Source organism: Typha latifolia, chromosome 1 (genome assembly GCF_019914945.1).
Source record: "Typha latifolia isolate L0001 chromosome 1, TyphaL0001v2, whole genome shotgun sequence".
Lineage (NCBI taxonomy): Eukaryota > Viridiplantae > Streptophyta > Magnoliopsida > Poales > Typhaceae > Typha > Typha latifolia.
In genome coordinates, this window is record NC_133086.1 from 15,891,753 (window position 1) to 15,915,061 (window position 23,309).

At 35.3% G+C, this 23,309-nt stretch overlaps 3 protein-coding genes across 14 annotated transcripts; 1 reads left to right on the forward strand and 2 right to left on the reverse strand.

Annotated features, from left to right (window-relative positions):
- The first annotated feature begins 1,424 nt into the window (after positions 1–1,424).
- LOC140780351 (pentatricopeptide repeat-containing protein At5g46460, mitochondrial) lies at positions 1,425–6,761 on the forward strand. 9 transcript variants are annotated; one of them, XM_073125828.1, is made up of 4 exons: positions 1,425–1,542; positions 2,139–4,637; positions 6,012–6,194; positions 6,296–6,761. In XM_073125828.1, exon 2 carries the CDS (start codon positions 2,174–2,176, stop codon positions 4,283–4,285), a length of 2,112 nt encoding a protein of 703 aa, XP_072981929.1. In that variant the 5' UTR covers positions 1,425–1,542; positions 2,139–2,173; the 3' UTR covers positions 4,286–4,637; positions 6,012–6,194; positions 6,296–6,761. The 9 variants fall into 9 exon arrangements, with proteins under 9 accessions (XP_072981929.1, XP_072981928.1, XP_072981932.1 ...); XM_073125827.1 differs by having other exon boundaries at positions 1,428–1,542; positions 2,131–4,637; XM_073125831.1 differs by lacking the exon at positions 1,425–1,542 and having other exon boundaries at positions 1,549–4,637; positions 6,296–6,365; positions 6,526–6,761.
- Positions 6,762–8,234: 1,473 nt separating this feature from the next.
- On the reverse strand, positions 8,235–13,690 carry LOC140796225 (vacuolar cation/proton exchanger 1a-like). Of its 2 annotated transcripts, XM_073149157.1 has the most exons (11): positions 13,181–13,685; positions 10,776–10,843; positions 10,635–10,663; positions 10,124–10,320; positions 9,774–9,992; positions 9,558–9,689; positions 9,340–9,456; positions 9,208–9,261; positions 8,946–9,062; positions 8,717–8,807; positions 8,235–8,582 (listed from the first exon to the last, which is right to left on the reverse strand). In XM_073149157.1, the coding sequence occupies exons 1-11, from the start codon at positions 13,448–13,450 to the stop codon at positions 8,515–8,517; spliced, it is 1,362 nt and encodes a 453-aa protein (XP_073005258.1). In that variant the 5' UTR covers positions 13,451–13,685; the 3' UTR covers positions 8,235–8,514. The 2 variants fall into 2 exon arrangements, 1 of the variants encoding a protein (XP_073005258.1); XR_012110424.1 differs by lacking the exon at positions 8,235–8,582 and having other exon boundaries at positions 9,372–9,456; positions 13,181–13,690.
- Positions 13,691–15,599: 1,909 nt separating this feature from the next.
- Positions 15,600–21,672, reverse strand: LOC140780349 (homogentisate 1,2-dioxygenase). Of its 3 annotated transcripts, none has more exons than XM_073125825.1 (10): positions 21,325–21,653; positions 20,964–21,194; positions 20,648–20,727; positions 18,282–18,449; positions 17,990–18,165; positions 17,136–17,205; positions 16,883–17,037; positions 16,709–16,792; positions 16,378–16,635; positions 15,600–15,902 (listed from the first exon to the last, which is right to left on the reverse strand). In XM_073125825.1, exons 1-9 carry the CDS (start codon positions 21,546–21,548, stop codon positions 16,402–16,404), a joined length of 1,422 nt encoding a protein of 473 aa, XP_072981926.1. In that variant the 5' UTR covers positions 21,549–21,653; the 3' UTR covers positions 15,600–15,902; positions 16,378–16,401. The 3 variants fall into 3 exon arrangements, with proteins under 3 accessions (XP_072981926.1, XP_072981925.1, XP_072981924.1); XM_073125824.1 differs by having other exon boundaries at positions 16,357–16,635; XM_073125823.1 differs by lacking the exon at positions 15,600–15,902 and having other exon boundaries at positions 16,168–16,635; positions 21,325–21,672.
- Between the last annotated feature and the right edge of the window lie 1,637 nt (positions 21,673–23,309).

A 23,309-nucleotide genomic window follows, 5' to 3' on the forward strand; every position in this document is an offset into this window, starting at 1 on the left:
TGAGTAAGATGAGAGAAGGTTAAAGGAGAGAAAGGTATCCAAAATTCAAATGGCCTTAAGACCTTGATTTATTGTTGAAGACATGGAAATCAAGGGGTTGCAGGAACGAGTAGTAGCTGCACCATCCCATTATATTAAGACATACTGGTCATCAGGCAAGCGGATATCCCTCTTCCTTTCAATATAAATCACATTTACCATAGTTTATTTTCTAGTACACTTGCCAAGTGTGTATAACACCTAATACCATAGTAGGCAAATGTGATAGTATTATCTCCATGTTTATCGATGTTTATTATTTATTTGCTTATACTTCATGGCATCTACTTTCATTATCATAACATGTATTGCTTGTGTTTTTAATTATGATGTAGTATTGTTGAGGCGTATGTTATTGAACATAAATGTTGCACATACATTCAAGAGAATGTACTATGCACACACTTGCTAGCCCAGTATCCTCATATCACGACATTATATTTTTTGTATCTTTTAGTATGTCTAATGCTGATTTATATGTATGAGACTATTGTCTTGGACCCGTTATATGAACTTCAAGTGAGGCTGACCCATACGATACGAGGAGCACACAGCGGTGAAAATGAGTCAGATTAACTCTGACTTGACTCGCTATTTGATTCGATTCGGATAAAAAATTTCTATCCAATTTAAATACGAATTCGAAAATGAATAGAATTTTTGAAAAAAAAAACTCGAATACATATTCAGATACTGGTTGAATATAATTTTTAGATTTGGATGCAGATATTGGATATATATGTATACCCACATATTTTTTGAATAATTTTTAGTTTTTAGTTTGCTTTTTTTTAAGATTAATTTTTCTAATTTTATATCTATTTGACATACAATTTTTTTTTTTGAAACTCTTAATATTTTTATGTTAATTATCTCTAACTAAAATATCATAATTTATTTAAAATTTGATTAGCATGTATTTAAATTTTGATTCTCTATCTGAAACTTATTTATATCCATTTAGTTAGGATACAGTTTTAAATTTTACTATTTATCTAATATCCGTATCTAAATTAGACTAAAAATATGAATTTAAATATGAGTTGAGCACTGCCCAATCCGTATCTGTTTCACCTTAGGAGCACAGGATACTTTGGAATATTAGAGCCCTTTTAAAGTGCTTTAGCTTGGCATTTTAGCCCATTGTCCTCATATTTTCACCATTTAACCGAGGGTGAAAATGGTCAGATTATTTCGGATTCGGGTCCGGATAGCATTTTCATAATTTGTTTGGGTCCATATCCAGATACGCTTAATTATAAATCAGTTGGATCCGGATTGGGATATTGGATACCCATTTATAAATATAACTAATTCTTAAGTCCGATCCGATCCGACCCGACCCACTTAACCCTAACCGACAAATAACATGACTCAGCACCTCTCCATCCCCTCCGTTCTCGACCTCCGTAGCCCTCCGTCTCCCTCTCGTTCCGGCCCTCCTCTAAGGATATTGTGGTCTCCGCTTACAAGACGGAGGTCCACTCCATTGACCGAAGAAAGGTGAGACATTTCTTCAATTTTGCGCCTTGGATTGCTAGTTCCAGACTGGGTCTTTCGGTGGTCATTTAGCTACTTGTTTATGGCCATTAGTTTTGAATGAAAGAAATTTGCAGTTGCAACTTTGATTTGAACCACATTGGATTCAGTGCTTAAGTCTAAGAGATATGCTGAGATCGAACGTCTTATATTTTCAATTGACTTCCCCTAATAATACATCCATGTAATGTGGGCAATAGTTTGCTAACTAAAATAGGGAAAGCTTGATTTATTTAGCTTTAATTCTAGCTCAATTTCGTACCTATTCGAGTTGTCAAGCAGCTTGATAGCAATAATTGAGATAAACTTAAAATATCTTTAAAATTAAGCTTGATTCAACTTTGATATGTTAAGCTTTAATCAAATAAATTCAAGATTAATATTCGACCAAAATTTGCAAGCTTTTATTTGGACATTGTTTGACTTGGACACTCTTAAGTTTGGTAACTAATTAATTTTTTACAATATTATACATCTTTTCATTCATATGTGATTATGCGTATGTATTTCAAGAATGATCGAACTAACATTGTTTTCCTCTTCTTGAAACATGCCACAAGAACAAGCTAAACCTTGGGTTATCTAAGGGCAAATCATGTGCTCTATTCAAAGTAGGAAGAGACTTCCCGCCCTAATTTCAATTCATAAGCACCTCAGCTGCCCCAAATCTTTCAAACCCATCATTTGCAACAAGGACAAGTCCAAGCAAGAGATTCTCTACTGGAAGCCCATCCTATCCCGTCTCCTTCAGAACCAGGAAATTGATGAAGCCCGTCGAGTTTTCGCCAAGATCCCATCCCCAGATGCTCACCTCTACACCATGATGATCAATGGCTACTCGCGAGTTAAGCTTATCGATGAGGCCTTTCAGCTGTTTGGTGAAATGCCTACACGAGATGTTGCTTCTTGGAACTCAATGATAAAGGCCTGCTTAGACTGCGGTGATCTAAAAGGCGCTCTTAAGTTCTTCCATGAAATGCCGAAGCGAAGTGTGATCTCTTGGACTACTGTCATAAATGGACTTGCGCAGGCCGGTCGAATTGGTGAGGCAGAAGAATTGTTTTGGAGGATGCCGGACAGGGATACTGCAGCATGGAATTCGATGATTTCTGGGTATTGTAACAATGGACGAGTCATAGAAGCTCATACGTTGTTTGAGAAGATGCCGCACCCAAATGTCATCTCTTGGACCGCAATGATTGGAGGGTATGATCAGAATGGGGAAAGTGAAAAAGCATTGAGCCTCTTCTACAGGATGTGTTGTTCAGGGGTCAAGCCCTCTTCGAGCACTTTTGCTTCTGTACTAACGGCTTGTGTGAATGTGTCTGATTTAGCATTAGGCAAACAGCTGCATACCCATATTGTTAAAGTAGGCCACCTTTATGATACCTACGTCTCTACTTCCCTTGTCATGCTCTATGCAAACTGCAAGGAAATTGAGAATTCTAGGAAATTATTTGACGAGAACAGGGATAGGAATGTGGTCTCCTGGACAGCTCTGGTTACTGCTTATGGCTTACATGGTAAGCATGAGGAAGCACTGGATGAATTCAAGAAAATGATAGTGTTTGGGATTAGGCCAAACCAATCCACATTCACTAGTGCATTGAACTCGTGCAGTGGGCTGGAAGCTCTTGATAGAGGAAAGAAGATTCATGCTAGTGCAGTTAAGCTTGGATTGGAACTTGATGTGTTTGTGGGGAATTCTTTAATTGTCATGTACTCAAAATGTGGGAGTATAGATGAGGGTTTGATTGTGTTTCATAATATGAGTAAGCGGAATCTTGTGTCGTGGAACTCTATCATAGTTGGATGTGCACAAAATGGCTATGTGCAGTTGGCCCACAATTTCTTCAATGACATGGGTCATTGCCTCGTGCAACCTGATGAGATTACCTACATAGGCCTGTTGACTGCTTGTAGCCATGCTAGGATGCTTGAGAAGGGCAGATATTTTTTCCAACTGATGAAAGAGGACCCTTTGGTGGATGTGAAACTAGAGCACTATGCTTGCATGGTTGATGTGCTGGGTCGATGTGGAAAGTTAGAGGAAGCAGAGAAGTTCATACAAAGCATGCCAATGAAACCCAATGTCACCATATGGCTAGTTTTGCTTGGTGCTTGTAGATTATATACCAATGTAGAAGTGGCTCGAAGAGCTTCAAATGAGATCTTTCTAATAGATCCATATAATAGTGCATCTTATGTATTGATGTCCAACATATATGCTTCTTCTGGTCGATGGAATGATGTCTTACAAACTAGGGTGATGATGAGATGCCAAGGAATTTTGAAGATACCGGGATATAGTTGGATAACAATAAAAGAATCAAGGCACGAATTTGTGTGTGGAGACAGGTCTCACACAATGACGCAAGAGATATATAGAAAGTTGGATTGGCTTGGTAGTAAACTGAAAGAATTTGGTTATGTATGCGACAAGAAATTTGTGTTGCATGACGTGGATGATGAACAAAAGGAGGCTGCACTGACATACCACAGTGAGAAGCTCGCGATTGCCTTTGGACTTCTAAGTACTGTAGATGGCAGTACAATTAGGGTTATGAAGAACCTCCGTGTGTGTGGAGATTGTCACTCTGCAATTAAACTTATATCGGAAATTGTTCGCCGTGAGATTATTTTGAGAGATTCAACACGCTTCCATCACTTCAAGAATGGCCTATGTTCTTGTGGAGATTATTGGTAGCCAGTTCTTTGTCCGTTTGTGTGTAGTGCACAGATTTGTTATTGCTTCTGAGTGGTGATGGCAAAAAGAGCATCCTAGTGTATGAGGCTCCACCAATGGAAGGTCCGAGAAGGAATTAAAATGCAAGCATCCTTTGCTCTATTCTTGAAATGGTTATTTCCCTTACTTGAATCTATAGCATTAGAACGCCTTGTTCTGAATGAACATATTTATTGAATGATTTATGCTATGACATGCTTAATGCATCCGAAGAAGTGCAAGAGCAGGTACATCAAGAAAACTCCAGCTTTCGTGGAACATTTTGTTGGCCATGCAAGAAACAAATGATGAAGTTCAGATGTTTATAACTGAGGTATATTTGTCAATTTAAATGTGATCACAACCGATTGTTTTCTTGGTTCTAAATTAATCCTTACTTTTGTTTACAATTCCACTGATTAACAAGCTTAATAATGCCACATGGACACAAATTATAATCATTGATCATTACATTAGGATCTGGCTTTGCTTTTGCAGTTCTGTTGGCGTAAACTGCAAACTACAAAGCACTTCAGTCTGCATGAGTCAAGACCATAATGTGAAAATCTTCACATTATAAATGAAAGAGAATATATGCAAACATCTTCAGTGCTATTTTTGCAAAATGTATTGTTAGGAACAAGATATTAAGACCCTATAAGGTTTGAAGATATAAATGATTCTTCTTTTCTTTATATGACTTTTGATGATTGCAATCCTTTTCATCACACTGAATGATATGAAAATTGCAACTATAATATGATTAAGTCGATAATTGCTACTCAATCACTGATTTCACTTCAAATTAAAGACTACTGTAAATTTGTCTAGAAGTCAATCAGTTGGAAGAGATTCTATGTTTCAAAGGGTTGGCCAGAGGTTGCAAGAAATGTGTATCTTTTGCCATTATAGAAAGTCAATATGAACTGTGATAAATTGTTTTTCATCAGGCTTTAGATAAAAGAGTTAGGAAGCAAAAAATTCGAGTTTGATATTCTTTTTCAGCCAAATATAATCTTTTTAGTTATTATATTGTAAATTAACTTAAACTCAAATAGAAGCAGGGAGATTATACAAGCAAACTTGTGAGATGGGAAGGGTTCGGTGTAGTCTGGTGACAGGTCCATAAAGAAAGTAACAGATCTTTCTGTTTCTTTGATATGTCCCTCTGCATCCAAGGATTGCTGACACTAGAAGAGTGAAACTAAGCAAGAGGAATTCCGTCTTTCTTTGGAAACATGTGAACTTTTTTTTATCATGGAATATATGTTATCTTTGGCATAACAATATCTACGCTTTCTGCACAAGGCGAAAATTCTCAACAATCTATTTCATTTAATACAGCATTCTTCTTCTGTGTCGATGACATAAATTGTCTAAAACTTGGTTGTTCTTGACAATCATGTTCATTCATTTAAGCCATTGAGTAGCATTGCTTGATCTTCGACAAAGTGAAAATTCGTGTACCCACTTGGAAGAAATTAATGGTCTTAATATAGTCAAAAACTCTGAAGATAATCAGAATTGAAATGATTAAATCCAAAGGCTGAGTAGACTGGCTTAAATGTTCATATGCTATCCATATTTATTATCTCTTATCTAATACATTTCTACATGTAAATAAAATAAAAACGTTTAGATTGTCGTACTCAATCTACTAACGGAGACTTGTTTCTTCTGATATATATTCTTATCTTAACAAGATCAGGTACAGTGGAGAGCAAGAGAACGATGGTCATGCAAGACCACATCAGCAACCTGCCACAAGAATGAGTCTGTCCTCCCCTTCTGCCAAGCCATTCGAACCTCTGTCCTCTCCTGCCATTGGTGTGATGTATGGACCTATACCATCTATTCCCAGATCGTCTCATAGCAATCATGATGTTCCTAGGTCTGTCCCCTCAAAGTTCATGGTTTTAGAGTTGTAGCATTCAAAGTAATTTACTTCTACTATTCCTTATCCTTTCACATCTGTTGTGGTTGGCACCTGAGATTGGATGGGCGACATCTACGACATAATCTGTGCCATCACGGAACTGTCTGCAGCTTTGAGCTCATCCAGGCCAGCCTCGACTTATGCCACACTTGTGTAGTCGCATGCTTCCTCCACACCTTTTCCAATAAAGGAGGATTGCATCTCCTCAAACTTTACAACATTGCAAAACATTTCTTCCCGATTCATCTCTGTGCCTCTGATGCTCTCATAATCTTGTCTCTTGCAGGCTGCACCTTGAGGCTTCCTTTTGGTTTTAATGGCTTCAATCGCCTCGTTGGACTAGGGCTAACACATGTTGAGGCACCGAGAGAGACCATTGATGATTTCCAGTTCAAGAACCTATACATTTTACTCTCATTGTACAACTCAAATATAGAATCTTATAAACGTGCTTCCTGCCATATTATAGGCTAAACTCTCTTTAATAATAAAGTTTGTATCAGTGTGTTTTGCCCTTGGCCATTCTCTGGAGAAGGAAGTTTGTGTCTTAGTGTTCTGAATTATCTCACTAAGAGTTGATGGGCTTTCTTAACTCAGGCAATCCACTTGGGTTTGTGCTAGATCTCATCTGCTTCTTTGTCATGTCTTATAGTAATTCTTGTCCATTCAGTGTTTGCCATAGATATGGTTGCCCAGCTTGTTTAGTTTAAGGCTAAGTTCTGAACTTGATTAGTTGGTCTTATATTTTAGAAAGTAAATTTAATTAAGTATAAAAAAAGATAAAAAGATGTTTGATTATTGAACCAAGTTAGAGGTTCCTGAACCAGATGAGCGCGACTAAGTAGTTTTTTGTCAAGCTTAATTCACAGGCGTTGGAGATGATTTCACTTTCAATAACTTTGCTCCCTTCTTGTGTTCGGTAATCAACACTCCAGATGCTTGAAGAATCTCGTTATAAAGGTAGCAATCCTAAATGAAAGTCGTCAAAAAGTGGATATTGCATTTAACCTTCTTTCTCCATTCCTCTTTAAACAATTGTTGTAGTACCAGATTAAAAAATTTTGCGTTAGGACTAATGCAGGTTGTGAAAGAACCATTTTCCATACTTTAATAATGAAGAATGATATGTTCAGAATAACGGCAACAACATAGAAGAAGGATTGAGTGAAGAAGGGCAAGTGCGAGAAAGGCTACTTGGAGCCTCTATCACACTGAAAGAAATCGACATCCATCCATGTCAGGACGACGAGGTGCAACAATTGACCAAAGAGCATAGATTCACCTTCGGAAATCAATTGTAACTCTTTTTTTTTAAATGAACATCCAGTCAACAAACTTTTTTTTAAATGACATTCACTTCTCAGTCCTCAGTTAGTCGCATTAATAGAAATAGTAAACACATTTAATCAGTTAGTTATTTAATATTTTCGAATGTTAAAGATTTTATGTTATGATTAATTATAATCTTTTATTGTTTAGTTGTAACATTTAGTTACTATTCCCGAGGAATTAACATTAAAAAAATGTCTATCAGTTATGATTTGTCAGAAAATGTACTTTAAATATAGTTAGAAGAGAATTCTTGTTAGCGAACCCACTAAATATAATTTAACTCTATAATTATCTCTACTTATCTTTTCATATATACACTCAACCACTACATATAATACTTACGACATAAGTTCTCTCTTAGTCGTACTTCTGGGCCATCGTATCCATTAGATTAGGAATCTACATAAGAGATGGGTATTGAATTGCATTTGCCCTTGTTAATAGAGTAGCTATAGCCATGCAGTATCAAGTAAAATGAAATTTATTATCTAGAACATTTACTAAAATGATCCATTGATCATCCAGAAGAGGTCTATTTTGAAATATTTCAGCTCCTATCTCCTGGGCTCGATACAGCGGTTTACGTAAGATGTAAACCAATAATGTTGCAGGTGCTTACTGCTTTATCTCAAACATAAAACTCTCCATAATTGAATCCGAGCTTTCCAGTTTTGCTACTTTCCACCTTTTTTTTATTAAACAAACGAAGTGAGAATAAGACCAGCAAAAGTATTACAAAGTTAGACCTCTCAAACCTTTTCAATATCTTACATGCAAATGAAGACTTCAGTAAAGCAGTTTCGATGAAGTAAACTTAAGATTCCTGTTAGATTTTGAGCAAAAATAATTTTTCCGGGCATGCATTAACTAGTGTGCATGAGTTCATGGAATGATACACACAATTTGTGCACAAGCACATTTCAGCTAAATCCAAGCTTCCATGCTAAGCCCTCATGATCATCTTGGGTGTTAGTATCTTCTTAGTGTCCAAATCAATGAACCCTCCTTGATCTGCCATTTCAATCGTAGGCCAAAAGTGAGTGTGCTTTTAGGGAAGCTGAGGATGAATGACATATGTATAAAGCATCATATTATATATGCTAGTTTGAAGTTAATTAATTATATATTATGTAACCAATACTTGCCTAGAGAAGATCTTAGGATAAAAAAGCAAGAACCAATCACAATGTAACAAAGTAGGAGAACGGATCCCTTCATATAGTGCCAAGTGCCATCCTGCAAAGAAAAATACGAGAAGAAATTAATTTGTAAGATTAGAGAGTACTAGTTCAGCTAAATCCTCTCATCAGCAGTCTCAAGAATCACTTGAGAATAATGGAATTTTCTACGAAAGCAACATGGTGATTGATGTACCTGAAGAGAGAAGGCAGTGATGACAATTGCTAAAAAGTATGATACAGTCTCCAACAGTTTGAAGTCAAGATCCATGTCGATTCCCATCATCCATGCCACAATTACACTTAGTGGAATCTATTCATATTATGCAAGATATCAATCAATAGTTTAAAAATAAAAAAAGATAAAAAAAAAGATAAGCAAAGATGTATATATATATATATATAAATATATGGATAAACTTTAGAGATATTTTGGAAAGACACTGCTGAATTCTCACCACAAACATGGAGATTTGGGTTGAAGAACCCAAAGTGACACCCAGAGCAATATCCTGATACATTTATGATCAATTATTTGATATGATGAGCCATGCCAAAAGATTGGATAAAGCATCAAGAACTCAACTTACAATCTTATTTCTGAAGGCAAAGATAATTGCACCTGCATGTTCAGCTGCATTTCCAACAATAGGCAGCAAGATTACACTGATGAAGCTAACAGATATACCCCATGACTCTGATGTGGCCTAATATTAGGAGAAACTTATTGTTGTAGAAATATAAGGTACAAAAAAAAAAAAAATGTCAATATGAACACGAGTTAATTTGTTAAGGTTTTTCTACTTACCTCAATAGTACCAACAACATAATCTGATAGAATTGCAATCACAGCAGTCATGACTACTAACCAAGCAAATGCACTTGCAAACCCAATCTCTGGAGTATCCGGAACACTGTCATCATCTTCATCAGATTCATTCTGTCCATGGAAACATAAGTCAGCAATAAAGAGTTGGCAAGTTTTGAACTCGAGATTACTTGGGGGCTTGACAAGATTCTGAACCTCTTGGATTTCCGAGAGTTGGCGATGGGTCTTGAGCTGGAAGAGGAGGCACCCACCATACGCCACAAGCATCACAACACTGCAAGCTCTCGATAACCCCACTGCAGTGACATCTGAAGACTCGTACTCTCCAGATCTCGCAGCAAATTTATAAGTGAACACCAAAATGTGACAAGCAGCACTCAGCAGCAGTAGGCTTAAATTCACGTCCGCTTGTCTCTGCAGTAGTAGAAACCAAGATTATTATTTCGATTAGCTACTAATTTAGTCCTTTATGAGACTTTTCTTTTTCTCCTAGTAATGTATGTAGTCATTTGCAAAAGAAAGTAATAGTTGCATGGTAAACTTACACGGTCGAAGAGGCGTTCCTTGGTGTAGTTGGCGATTCCACCGCACAAGAGAGAAGAGCCCAGGACGAGGAGAAGGTTGGAAAGGATGGAGCCGAGGAGAGACCATTTGAGGACTTGTAGCTTGGATCTTTGGAGAGCTAACAGTGCGATTATTAGCTCAGGTGCGTTCCCACAGGTGGCATTCAGCAGACCACCAACTGCACAGCATGAGATTCATAAAAAGATATGCATTAACATAACATTTGACTCATACTCGTTCAAATTTTGAATGTAATCAGAGTTATCGAATATGCACGATTAATACATTGATATATATATTTAACAAGTACATAATCAACCCATATGAAACCGCTCTCAAGACTCTACAGCAAACGACACAATAACCTAAAAACATAAAGACTAATTATAAAAATTTTCTTTTACAATCATAGCGATTAGTAGATGCAATACATAAAGACTAATAAAATCATAGCGAGTGATTTATGTGTTTGTTTTGAGATGCTTGGCTTACCGGTCGGGCCAGCATGATAAGCGATTTGCCTGTGACATCAATGAAGCATATGAAGAGATTAGTAGATGCAATACAAGAAATTAATTTTTGAAAGAATGATTAAATCCTGAAGAGGTTTAATTTAGATGTATATTTACTTACTCACTGAGAAAACTCACACGTTCAGCAAGAGGAGCTAAGCCTACCATACTTGAGGCAAATACCCAAGCCTGTTTACTCCAATTAAAAGAATAAAAGATAATAAGTTTAGAGACGAAATAAGATGAATTTTCCTAATTAATAAAAATAAATCTTTGAGATACATTAGAAAATTATGAACTACAGTCTATTCGTGCAGATTAGATATCTCTGATTGTTGTGCACTTTTACGTAACTTAGAAGTTAAGAATACATCTCGTAGAGAGTATTAATCACATATAATTCTAATTAAGTTTATGTAATACGAGATCATAGATATCATGATTTGACAAAAACAAAGTTAATACATTGTAGAAAAGATAGTTATCTTATAGCAAATGTATATAAGGAATTTATCTAGTTTGATCCATAAAAATAATACGTAATACCAGAAAAATAAATTTATATTACATTAAATGTTTATCCGGTCTAATCCAGACTTAAATCTACGTAAATTCAACTAGCAAATCTGTTAAACAAATTACATAATGCATCATAGAAAAGAGAAAGTCAACTTCTATGAATGTTTATCAGATCTATTTCGCACTCAAGTTAATTAGGATTATATATGAATTTAACCTGTATGGTCTATAAAAAAATTGACGTAATTAATCATCTTTTAGTAAAGGAGGAGCTAGTATTTATTATCCTACCATATCTTTCAGACCAGAAAAAACCACACCGCATTAAATGTACAATAGAAACTTCTCTCCTCTATCACAGCGAAATGATATTGAGAAAGAAAACAATAGAAGTGGAAATGATCTCTCAATCTTATGTTTTATTTTTATTATTTCCGCGAATTAGCCGTTAATAATATTCTCTAATGCAACACGACACCCACATTAATAAGTAGTCTGAGGTAGGTATCCACAAGCAAGAACTATTCCAATTAAGGACACATGATAAATTGGATTAGTTATGTGCATAATAAAAGCCTAAGTAGGTAGTGAAAGGGTCTCATAATTAATAACTCTGTAAGATAGATAGATTTATGAATTACAGAATGATTCAGGATACATAGAGAATTGAGTTTAATATTTGCTCTTTTAGGCTTGTAATTGGAGATCTAGGATTCGATTGTGGATCTCACACAACAAGAAAATATTCTATTATAATTCGTCTAGGATTGGTAGGACCACCTTTCAACATGTAATGTCTCAAAAGGTAGGTACGTACTTAATGAACCTTCAATTTAATTTATAGTTAGATCTAGTTTGTGAGGAGAAATTCATAGATTAATTACATAGACTCTCTAAACTATGGCCTATTTCATAATACCCCTTATTTATTTTTATTTTTTTATGACAATTTGACTCCCTCGAGATCTCAACTATCTAATATCTCCATTTTTTTAAAGAAAAATCCATAGATATAATTCATTCCACAACAACTAATACACTAAATCTTACTGTTCGTTTCTTACAAATTTTATTCTGAATGGTTAGACCAGCTAAATAATGAGTAGTATGGTTATTTTCTCTAATCGAGTAAAGTATCTTGATATTGGTAAAATTAATCAAATTGTTATTTTATTCTTTAACTTATTTTTTATTTTTATTTTTTAGTAAGTGTGAAACAGTCCTCATTAAAATGTTTAAAATTGATCACAGGAGAGCCCAAAAAAATATATTAAGGAAAAATTTTCTTCGTCAAAATCGGCAATAGTTTTAAGATTCAAATACAATCATAGGGTGTGTTTGATTAATAAGAAATAGAGAGAAGAATGTAGTGAAACATTTTAGTTAAATCACTTCTAGTAAATAGTCGTGATTTATTTATTAGTATTTGATAAAATTAAAAGTGTTTCATGAATATAGATTATTTATTTATTTATTTGAAAAATGAAAATGTATAATTATGGCTACCATACTTGATATAAAATATATAAAAATTTATCCGAAACGAGTAATTTTAACAAAAATATAATTAGAAAAAAAGATAGAATGAGTCAAAATTAAATGGTTTTTAGAAAAGGAGAGAAACTAATATTTCACCCTAATTTTCTTTTCGAACAAACACTTTCAACATCAACCATACACACTAATAAAAAAGTTTACAGAGGGATTGGATAGATTTTTTTTAATATATTTAAAATAATACTAATTAAATTTTAAATAATAAATATATTATAAAAATATACATCTATCACTAAATTTACTATTTTTAGTATTATTTTAAATGTATTAGAGAATTTATTCAATCCACTATAACTACGGTAAATAAATATTTACAAATTCAATCTGAAATTTAGTCAAATATAATATTAAAAAAAATAACTATTATACTTTAGTTAATACCACTTATGAAATTGAGCTAAATTAGAGAGAGGTAAAATACAATTTTCTAAATAAATAAATAAAACTTACCACGCCAAAATGGAAGTAACTCGCCACTAGGGCGAGGAGCGCGGCCGGGAAGAGAGGGAAGAGCTTGGTGCCGAGGAAGACGACGTGGAGGTCAGTGAGGAGACTGCGGCGGAGGGAGAGAAAGGATCCGGCCTTGCTCTCCATCAACTGATCGGACCTCTTCCGCAGCAGCGACGACGACGACATGCTGTGCGCCGTCCGGCGATATTGGGGGTGTTGAGGAGGCACCAGCTCCTTCCCTCTCTCTTTGCACCTCTCCATGCATGCCATCCTATACGCACTACAGCACACTATCAGGATGATGAGAACTCCTCAGCACTCCCTTCTTCTTAATCTATCTGCTACTCTGTGATGGGAGAAAGGGATAGGTGTAATACTTTTAAACACAATCATTTTCGCATTATCTCTCGCTTTCTTCCTCACTCTCAACTTTCTCGTTTGGTGGGTTTTGTTGGCATCTGTAAGGTTTTCTTGCTCGGATATTAACCTTTGGGCTGCATGAATGAGAGATTTACTTTAAACCGAGCTTGGAGAGGTGAAGCTCAACTTGAGTGATAAATGCAAAGAGGTTATGACGCATTTAAGCGCTCTCTTTTATTGGATGCTTTTCTAAGGTGCCGCACTAACAGATGCAGCATCTAACTTAAAAGAACACTGTTTGATTTAATGCAATAAACCTAAAATACATCATTTAGAACAACCTAATTAGAGTTCGATATGACATTTTAACTAACATCTATGTAATCAAATTGGATGTCAAAAGACTGCATATGTACTAGTTTTCTTACTTGCATCGTCTAATCCGAAAATCTAGCCATTTCTGTTCCCAATCCTGATGCATTTCTTTCTCCTATTGTTTGGATCTCTAACCTTAACCCATTTCCCATCTCCTCTCCTCTTGTTTTGATCTCATCTCATCTCCTCTCTTCTAGTGTTCTCTTCTCTCCTCCACTATAATTGCTCTATCTTCTTCACTGTTGCATCGCCTAAGTGCTTGCTTTCAATCTTGAATCAATTCAAGCCTAAATCGAGCTAATCAAGCTTGTATTGAATAAAACTGGATTGAAATAAGGCTTGATTCAATGATGAAGGTATAAGAACTAGTATAATAATGTGATGATCATTTTGATACTAATCTAACCGTTAATGTTAGTCATATGTATTATATATTATATTATTATTTTTAATATCATCGAGATGATTTGATTGAGCTGGCTTCAGCTCATAATGAAGCTTAACTTGAAATTAATTTTGAGCTTGTTATGCACATCGCACTTAAATCGGCTCACTTTCAAGCCAAGCTTGATCGATCTTTAGTTAGTCAAACACGAGCTGGCTCGATTATTTTAACAGCCCTATTCTTCGAATCACTAAGGTAACTCTCACTCTCACCTTCCATTAGTCATATGTATTATATAGTATATTATTATTTTTAATATAAACGAGATGATTTGATCGAGCTAGCTCTGGCTCATAATCAAGCTTAATTTGAAATTAATTCTGAGCTTGTTATGCACACCAAGCTTAAATCCGCTCACTTTGCATTGCATTCCAATGCATTGTGCAAACCGCACCTTGTTAAGATTTTTTTTTTTTCGGCAAAATACGCTCGAACGCACTGTTCACCATTTGAACATGACACTGTTCAGCGGCACTGTTCATCAATTTCATAGACACTGTTAATTGGCACTATTTATTCGTCTTTCACTTCAATATATTTTATTATGTTATGGCTTATACATAAAATCTAGGCATATTTTATGAATAAAATTATGTTTAAAGTAATAATTTGCTAATTATATGAGTACAAATAAAACATTACAATTACAAAATACATCAAACTAAATATATGTTAACAAATACGGCTTTATAAAATATAATTAACCAAACAATCTCTTTATTTCTCTCGATTAGAGAAAATATCTCTTTTAGTACACATTTATTTCTAAATATAAGAAACCAAATGCCCCTTATAAAGATTCTATTAGGAATGACTATAAACTTGTCACAATATGTTGCACTCAAGTGCTACATCTAGCTTCGAATCTTAAGCCGACACTCATTTGAAACTTGCCTGGTCTCACTATCTAGTGAGAAAATTAGGTATGGCCTGATCAATTCGGATCAATTCAGGCATATTATCGGATGTACGTTAATGTTATTAATTGTGCACGTTCAATAGTCATAATTCTATCTAAAATAAAATACATAAAGACTAGTATTATCGAGTGAATTTGGCTCGCCAAAAATGCTAACCATTTGGTAGCGAGCTTTATGAATTCATTAGAGGTTTGTTCTCCCCATGTGCAATCCGTTCATGCATGTACAATTATTTAGGAAATTTATCAAAAATATCATACATTTTACTTTTATAGAAATTAGTATTATTGTATAAAAACTGTCTATTATACCCGTTAAATTAATATTGCAAGTATTTGCCATATATATATATATGAGCTATATTAAGACAACACCAGCTGTTTGCCGCAACGAAAGAGATTTAACAGCCCTACTCACAAAAGATGGCCCTTCCTTTCAAATGGAGGTGCTTCATAGATTATCACCTTTTGCATTCGAAGTAAGGGGTCTCAAACATATCAACCATAGCTTTCTGATTCTCATCTTGATATCTTTTATCTTTTGATCTCTCACAGTAATGTAACGAAGTACATAATAGCCTCTAAGTATGCCACTCCCTTTCAGAGACGAACCTTCAAGTGGCCTGTTGCAGAAGAATAAAAATGCTACATTACAAAAAAGAATTTTAGCAGCACCTTCTAACAAAGATAATAACGTGACTAATTTTAAAGGGCTTTTGCAATTTAATTACATTTAGTTTTTCAAATTATTATAATAGACTCCAATATACAGTATATAAATTGTGTGTATTTATTATAATAAAATATGCATCTACTATAGAAAATATATGCACTCACATTTATATGCTAACTTGAAAAATCAAATGCAATAAAATAGCAAAAGATCTATAATTCTAACTGGCCGCATATTAGCCCTTGGTTGATCACCTGAAGCAAGAATAAATATAGTTACAGATGGGGAACCTCTCCCTTGTTGGTAGAACAATACCTTGCAATTGTATGGACAACCGGCCAATGCTTTACACATTATTTTATCATTATCATTATTAGAATATAGATAGTTCATGATGTACAAACCATTTGCATCTCAGTCTACACCTTGTTTAAACCACTGTTTCTAGATCATTGTGCATCAACACCGTTGACTTTTTCATCGTCAATGTTCTTGCTCACTGTTTGTCCATTATATGAGAATTGTGATCTTAGCCCAATCCAACATTGGTAGTAATTAGAATCGAGATATGGAGAATCGAGAGCCCATCGGCAGACTCGGGGAATGAGGGAAGACTCAAACATGAAGGCTAGGGTTCCACTAATTTTAAACGGATCAATGACCGTGCCACAAGCAGTAGTTCCCTGTCATGCAAACAACTGATCAATAGGAAGACCTAGTTGAAGAACAGATAAGGCATCTAAGAGCAGATATAACCTCATATGTCCTAGTGTCAGGTCCATGTGGTGTCATGCAGCTGTGAAGACTAGCACCTCCAGGGAGAAATCCTTCAGCTTTAGCCTACAAGAATCTTGTATGAAGTATACAGAACATCCAACAATTAAAAGAGTACTTCTCATATACGGCTTTGAAGAGATCAACAATTAGTACCTCATACACCCCATAGATTAAGCCCATAAATTCACTCATGCAGTTGCGATGATAATATGGAGGGCGAAAGGTATTCTCAGCAACCAACCAACGAGGTGGAAAGATTACAAAATCAAGCAATGCTACGCCAGCTTTATCAGATGATGCGGTCAGTACTGTAATTGAGTAAAAAGAAGGTATTAATCATGGAGCATATAACCAGGACAACGGCAAATTCAGAGGATCTAAATAGTTTAGCCTTAAGTTCAGCCACCTGTATTTATCGAAGGGTCGCCATGATCGAACAAGACAGTATTGAATGGGCAAAACTTGCTCAGATCATACTGAAAAGAAGTAACTCCAAGAGTTATTGATGAAATAGACATGGATGGGAGCAATTTCTTTTAACAGAGGCATTCTGCTTAAAGGTGGCCTTTAAAAATTTTGAATCAAAAGTTCATGCTGAAAAAAGTATTAAGACTTGCCTTTATGAGGCTCTACTTGAGGCTTATTCCTGTGTTCTTACTTGCTTCCTGGTTTATACTCATCCATTCTCGGAATCAGGGAAAATTGTCAAAATTGTTCTCTCCCCTGGGAGCTTTGTCATTTAATTTTCTTACTATCTACTAGTGACAACCCCGTCGGTTAATCTTCTATCACCTTAGTCTGATGGCGCAGTTTCTACGCTTAATTTAACAGAAGAAATTATAAACATAATATTTAAGTGTTTATCATTAATGTATCATTCAAGATCATGCATCACAAACCCTTTCCATAAGTCGAGTTCACTAGAGTAAGTATGTGATTATTACTCCTTTTATAATAGACACACATGCATAAACATTTGATATATATATATATACCCATCTAAAGTAATATTTGCCCATGTTACTTCCACTATCATACGGGATTTTCATACTCAAAATACAGTGCCAAAGAACCTACTCAACAGATGTAACCTAGTTCTTCCTGAATTTAGTAAATCTACCTTAATAAATGTGACTTACAGTGAAAAGACACCAAATGGGAGATCAACTAGAAGGAAAAACATGTTCACTGTTTCTAGTTCTCAAAGAAGGCAGAGATAGTCAAGCAGCAGGTAGCATAAATAGAAGCATTTGTATGTACCTTATATGGTACATAATTCCCATGCCAAGCAACTACATTAAATGGAGAAAAATCTTGCACTGCCGTAAACAGCTCTCCACCAAACTTCTGCACTATTGTGTACCCTGGATGTGACATTTGTTCAAACCAGGCACTGGGAACAAGGAAATCCCTCGCAGCAGCCAGACCATTAGCACCTAAACAACATATAAGCATATAATCTTATATTAAAATGTGGTAGGCTACAGCAAAGAAAAAGCATATACGAGCATGTTACTAATTGTCATACAAAGCTGAATATTGAAGCTCATACCAATTGGACCGAGATCAGGAAGCTGAAAATGGGTTCCGAAAATTTCAGCAATATAACCACGTGAAGGGCCATCAGGCAAGTCGACAGAAAAACGAAATCCTTGAGGAATAACAACTATTTCTCCAGGTGACACTTGCAATTTTCCACATTCAGTAGTGATCAACAGCCCTGGGCTTGATAAGAAAATAGACAACGTGGGAAGTTATGAAGATTCTGTATTTTTTTCGGGAGATTAATACTATAAAGATATCCTAATAAATCGCCTAATAGAATCGGAAAACAACTATTACTTGGCAGTTAAGAAGATATTTTTGTAGTACATCCTGAGTATCAAGAACAATAAATGTCTGTCATAACCAAAAGACAGATCCTATCCAAGGTTCCAAGTATCAGAATCGGGATTGGGATCAGTCGTCTAAAAAAACGATACGTATCGGCGGTATTGGCCGTCCGTATCGGACTGTATTTTAAAATAATTTTTAAAATACAGAAAAATTCTTAAGTTTTTAGAAAAATAATAATAAGATATAAATATAAATTATTCATATATAAAATTATCAAAATTCTCAATTCTTTACATACAATATATGCATGAATAATCCATAAATCCAAATCAAGGTTTCAAGTATCAGAATCGGGATCGAGATCGGTCGTCTGAAAAAATGATATGTATCGGCGGTATCGGCACTATCAGCCGTCCGTATCGGAATGTACTATTTTAGAAAAATAATAATAAGATATAAATATAAATTATTCATATATAAAGTCTAAAAACTAAAAAATAAATATTATTTTCTCAATTTCTATTTCTCCCTTTTTCTACCACTCACACTCTCTCTCTCCCACACAAATTAAAAAAAAATCTTACCTTCTCTCCACTAATTCTCTTTTTTATCAAACTCTCTCCCACTAACTCTCTCTTATCAAACTCTCTCTCTAATTAACTCTCTCTCCTACTAACTCTCTCTCTTAAAAACTCCTCCTCTCCCTCACCAACTACCACCTCTTTAACATAGTTTTTAAATTTTTATTTTTTCTCCATGTCTCTCTCTCTCTCCTCTTCCCCTCTCTCTCTTCTTCCTTCTCCCTCTTACTGCTGCAACCCACAAACTCTATCTCTTTCTCCTTCTCTCTCTTTCACTCTCTCTTGCTCCATCTCTCTTTGTTTCTCTCTCTTTCCTCTCTCTCTTCCTCCCTCTCTTTCCCTCTCTCTCTTCCTCCCTCTCTTTCTCTCTCTCTTACCCATGCTCGTCTCGAGCGGGATCGGCTGTCCGACCCGAAACGAATCGGGTATCGGCCGATCCCACTCGGGATCGGCCGAAACTAGGAATCATGATCCTATCACAACACCTCTCTTGCAATCCTCCATCTATATTCTGATTTTGAGAAACCAGAATACAGTAATTGTATTGTTGTCATAAGCTTGCTGACATTATAGGGAAACATCTCTGCTCTGTTTTCAAAAATCAATAATATTACATTTTCAAAAGAATGTGTAGCAGAAATTTCAAGCGTCTCACTGGCATGTACTTGATTACCAAAAACTGGAAAAAAAAGCACTGCCAACAGATGCTAAAAATTTATTCGTGAGGCTAGTATACCCTCGTAATAAAGTTTCATAATCACAGCTATCTAGGGTGAAAACATTATGATTGGCTAGGATTGATCAAAGTCAATATTTTCAGTCCATGATACTAAAGCCATAAAACATAACACCTTCGAAGAGAGGCAGAAAAGGGAATAAGCAATGCTCCAAAAGGCACTTGGCAAGTACATGGAAGACAATAGATTTCATGGCAACCGACAGATGGTGCGCCATGAACCCAAAGTGCGTCTTAAGCAAATTTTCTATTTTAATTCTTCTAAATTGTATATTTAACATAAAAAGAAGGGTCAAGATAATCTTGTAATTTAAAACTGTTTCATAGCCTCACATGAAAAGCCAACAATTCAATTATGACTACAATTGTTGCTTCTCCAAACAAGGGGCATCTTTTTCTAGAAGAAATGCTCTGGGCGGATAAAATTTCTAAGCAAATCTGTATCAAGATGCATGTCCTAGTGGCAGTGTCAGCAGCAAATTCTATTCATATTTCATAATAAGGCCATGAAGTGTCTTGATACTTTTAAACTTTTAATGATAAAAGAAATTGTAATTTTCATAGACTTCTCAGTTCTCTGACTGCAGTGACAACTAATAGTTTTTTCTGCTTCCCTCTTAAAACTGATTCTTGTCATAAGGGACCTATATCAAAAGCATATACGCAAATATCGATCAACATCCAAGCAACAATGCCCTTGTGAATATGTCGATTTCCAGTACAACAAATATTGTTGAGGACTTCACTAGATGTCAGACCACTTACTTCCTTGTTGCGGAACTATTAGGAAATCACCATCAGCATTGCAGAAGGCACAACCATTCATCGACTTGTTAGCAGCATACCTACATGTTCACAGAGTCATCTTACATAAGAGTAGATAAAGAGAAATCAACAGGTACCATTTGATGCACATGCTTGAAGTAATTTTTGTGGAACCAGGTGACAGAAGTACTACAACTTAGCAACTCGAATATAAACTACTACATAATGAATTACAAAGAAAGCCGTCACTTTTAGCATCAAAGAAACAGCTATGATTTCAAGAACACAGCAAGGAGTAAAAATTTAACATACTTACATGTGGATCGCGTATCCATGGCGAAGAAAAGAACTCCCTGCTCCACAAACCGTATACAACCCATCGACAAAATCCACGGGCGAATCAGGAATATCTACAGGCTTCCACCTCAGCTGGGTCGGTGTGGCTGAGCTTGTGGACTGGTTGAACTCACTAACTAGTCTGCCATTACCGGGAACACGAGGGTGGAACGGCTCATGCGTAACAGACGGCTTTATACGATACAACCAACTACAAAACAAATGAACAAAATTTCAAGAAACTTATTCATAATTCCAATATTTTACTTCAATCTTAATCTTTTAAGAAGAAAAAATAAATATAGGATCACTAAAGTTGAGCTGTAAAAAAATCGGGTGACCTGCACTGATTGAGCTTGCGAGGGACGGTAAAAGCGGTGCCGGAGATTTGCTCGGCGTAGAGGCCAAAAGGGCAGAGGAGGGGGCTGTTCTGCCGACGTGGCAGCGCGCCAGGGATCGCCTCGGAGGAGAAGTGGTTGCCGAATCCGGATTGGTACTCGAGGTCTCCCCATCCCGCCGATCTCTCGTGCTCCGGCGGCTGATCTGGCGCCGATTTCTTCTCCATACGGGAGGAGTACGATACCCCAGGAAGAGGAGAAGATATGGGGGAGGAGTTAGCGATGCCCGCCCCGGAACGTCGATACTTTTTGTCGACTGTTGCTTCTAAATATTGTCTAAACTTGGTGGCTTTTTGTAAAAGTTACCGAACGGATTCGAATTTAGAAGGATAAGGATACAATTTTTTGGCGGACGGCAAAGTAACGTGCAGTTGCACGTTGTTGTATTTCTTTCTTTCTTTCTTTCTTTCTATAATTAATTGCCTATCTGACTGAGAATCCTTATCTGACTGAAGTTTGACCTAGTCATGATACAAATTACTTATTTTTTGACCTAACTTAAGCGGAGGGGGAGAAGCGGTTGCCGGAATCCGGATTAGTACTGCAAACGAATACATTGAAAAAAAAATAAAGAATGAATTGTGTAAAAATAGTTGTTAATTTTATAAATATAACTGTGAATTACGTATAAATAATTGTACATTATGTAGGATAACTATAATTAAAGTCAGAAAAATAAAGAGTGAGAGAGATTATACTATTATATTCAAAACTTTTAATGATCTATTTCACTATCACTAATAACTAGTAATAATTTACTTCAACAATGTCTAAATATTTGTCAAAAATAGTATGGATGAAATTAGAAGGATGAATACTCTTAAAGTAGAGACAAGTAAATGATTCTATAAACTTTTTATTTATTTGAGTAATAACAACGAAATGCTCCAATATCATACTAAGAATAGCTAGGATTTTTAAAAGAAGATGTCATTCATTTGATTAGAAATTAAAAAAAAAAAGAATATTAAAAATACACGTGGCTAAAGCTGGAGCAGCTACTTTCGAAGTAACAGAAAGAAAAGCAACGCCTAAAATAGGAGAGCTAGATTTGAAAAGAGGATTCCTCATTTCTTTCTCTTATTCAACATCTCACATGACTCCTAAGTGATAAAAGAAAGAACTACTCATCTTCTTTCTTTTTTTATTACCTTCCTTCTGTATAAGACGAATTTATTCGATTTCTAAAAAAGATTACTAAAATCTAATTTATATTTTTTTCAAGCTTTTCGGTTCAGACATGGTTTATAATAGTTTTATTACGTAATTCATAATTATTGAACACTTATATTTTCTTACAAATTTTACAGTTTTATTACGCAATTCATAATTTAATATTGTGGGAGTCAAAATAACATAACTATATGATTTACCAAAAAGGTCAAATTATATTATATGCCTAGAATTTTATCTCTTCACTACTACGAGCAAAGTTGGAAAAGAAAAAAAAGAAGCTTAACATGTAATAAAAGCGTAAAGTAGGCATGGGTGATAAAATTAAGAACTAAGTTTATTTTCAATGCAAAATAAGTTTTTGAGAAAGCTTGTAAAGTACCTCAATCAATTTAGCAAGTATACTTTGACCATGGCAAGTTAGATTAGCAAAAACCAGGGAATAATTCAGCCCTTAGTTTTTTTTTTTCTCTACTCAAGTAGTCAAATACTCGTGCTCAAGTCGATTAAAATATTTGATTTGTGAAAATGTTTCATTTTATATTACAATAAAGTAGCTATTATTAGATGGTAATAAATATATAATGTGTTTGATCCATCGACCTATATTATAACTGCGCATTTACATCTGTCAAATTGAATTCTAAAATCTCCAAAGTCATAGGAGTGGTAATTAAAACTAAAATTATAAAGATATACATGCATATGGTTATGCATATTTCATTAGTAGTACTCAAAATTGTAATCAAATTAAA

Excerpts from the sequence above, each read along its gene's own strand:
- LOC140780351 (XM_073125828.1), top strand. The coding sequence starts at position 2,174 with ATGTGCTCTATTCAAAGTAGGAAGAGACTTCCCGCCCTAATTTCAATT.
- LOC140796225 (XM_073149157.1), bottom strand. The coding sequence starts at position 13,450 with ATGGCATGCATGGAGAGGTGCAAAGAGAGAGGGAAGGAGCTGGTGCCT. Across the intron at positions 10,844-13,180 it reads GTTACTTCCATTTTGGCGTG|GCTTGGGTATTTGCCTCAAG; the intron begins GTAAGTTTTATT and ends TGGAGTAAACAG. Across the intron at positions 9,063-9,207 it reads CCCAAATCTCCATGTTTGTG|ATTCCACTAAGTGTAATTGT; the intron begins GTGAGAATTCAG and ends TAATATGAATAG.
- LOC140780349 (XM_073125825.1), bottom strand. The coding sequence starts at position 21,548 with ATGGAGAAGAAATCGGCGCCAGATCAGCCGCCGGAGCACGAGAGATCG. Across the intron at positions 18,450-20,647 it reads AATAGTTCCGCAACAAGGAA|GGCTGTTGATCACTACTGAA; the intron begins GTAAGTGGTCTG and ends TATCAAGCCCAG. Across the intron at positions 16,636-16,708 it reads CTGACACTAGGACATATGAG|GGAACTACTGCTTGTGGCAC; the intron begins GTTATATCTGCT and ends TTTGCATGACAG.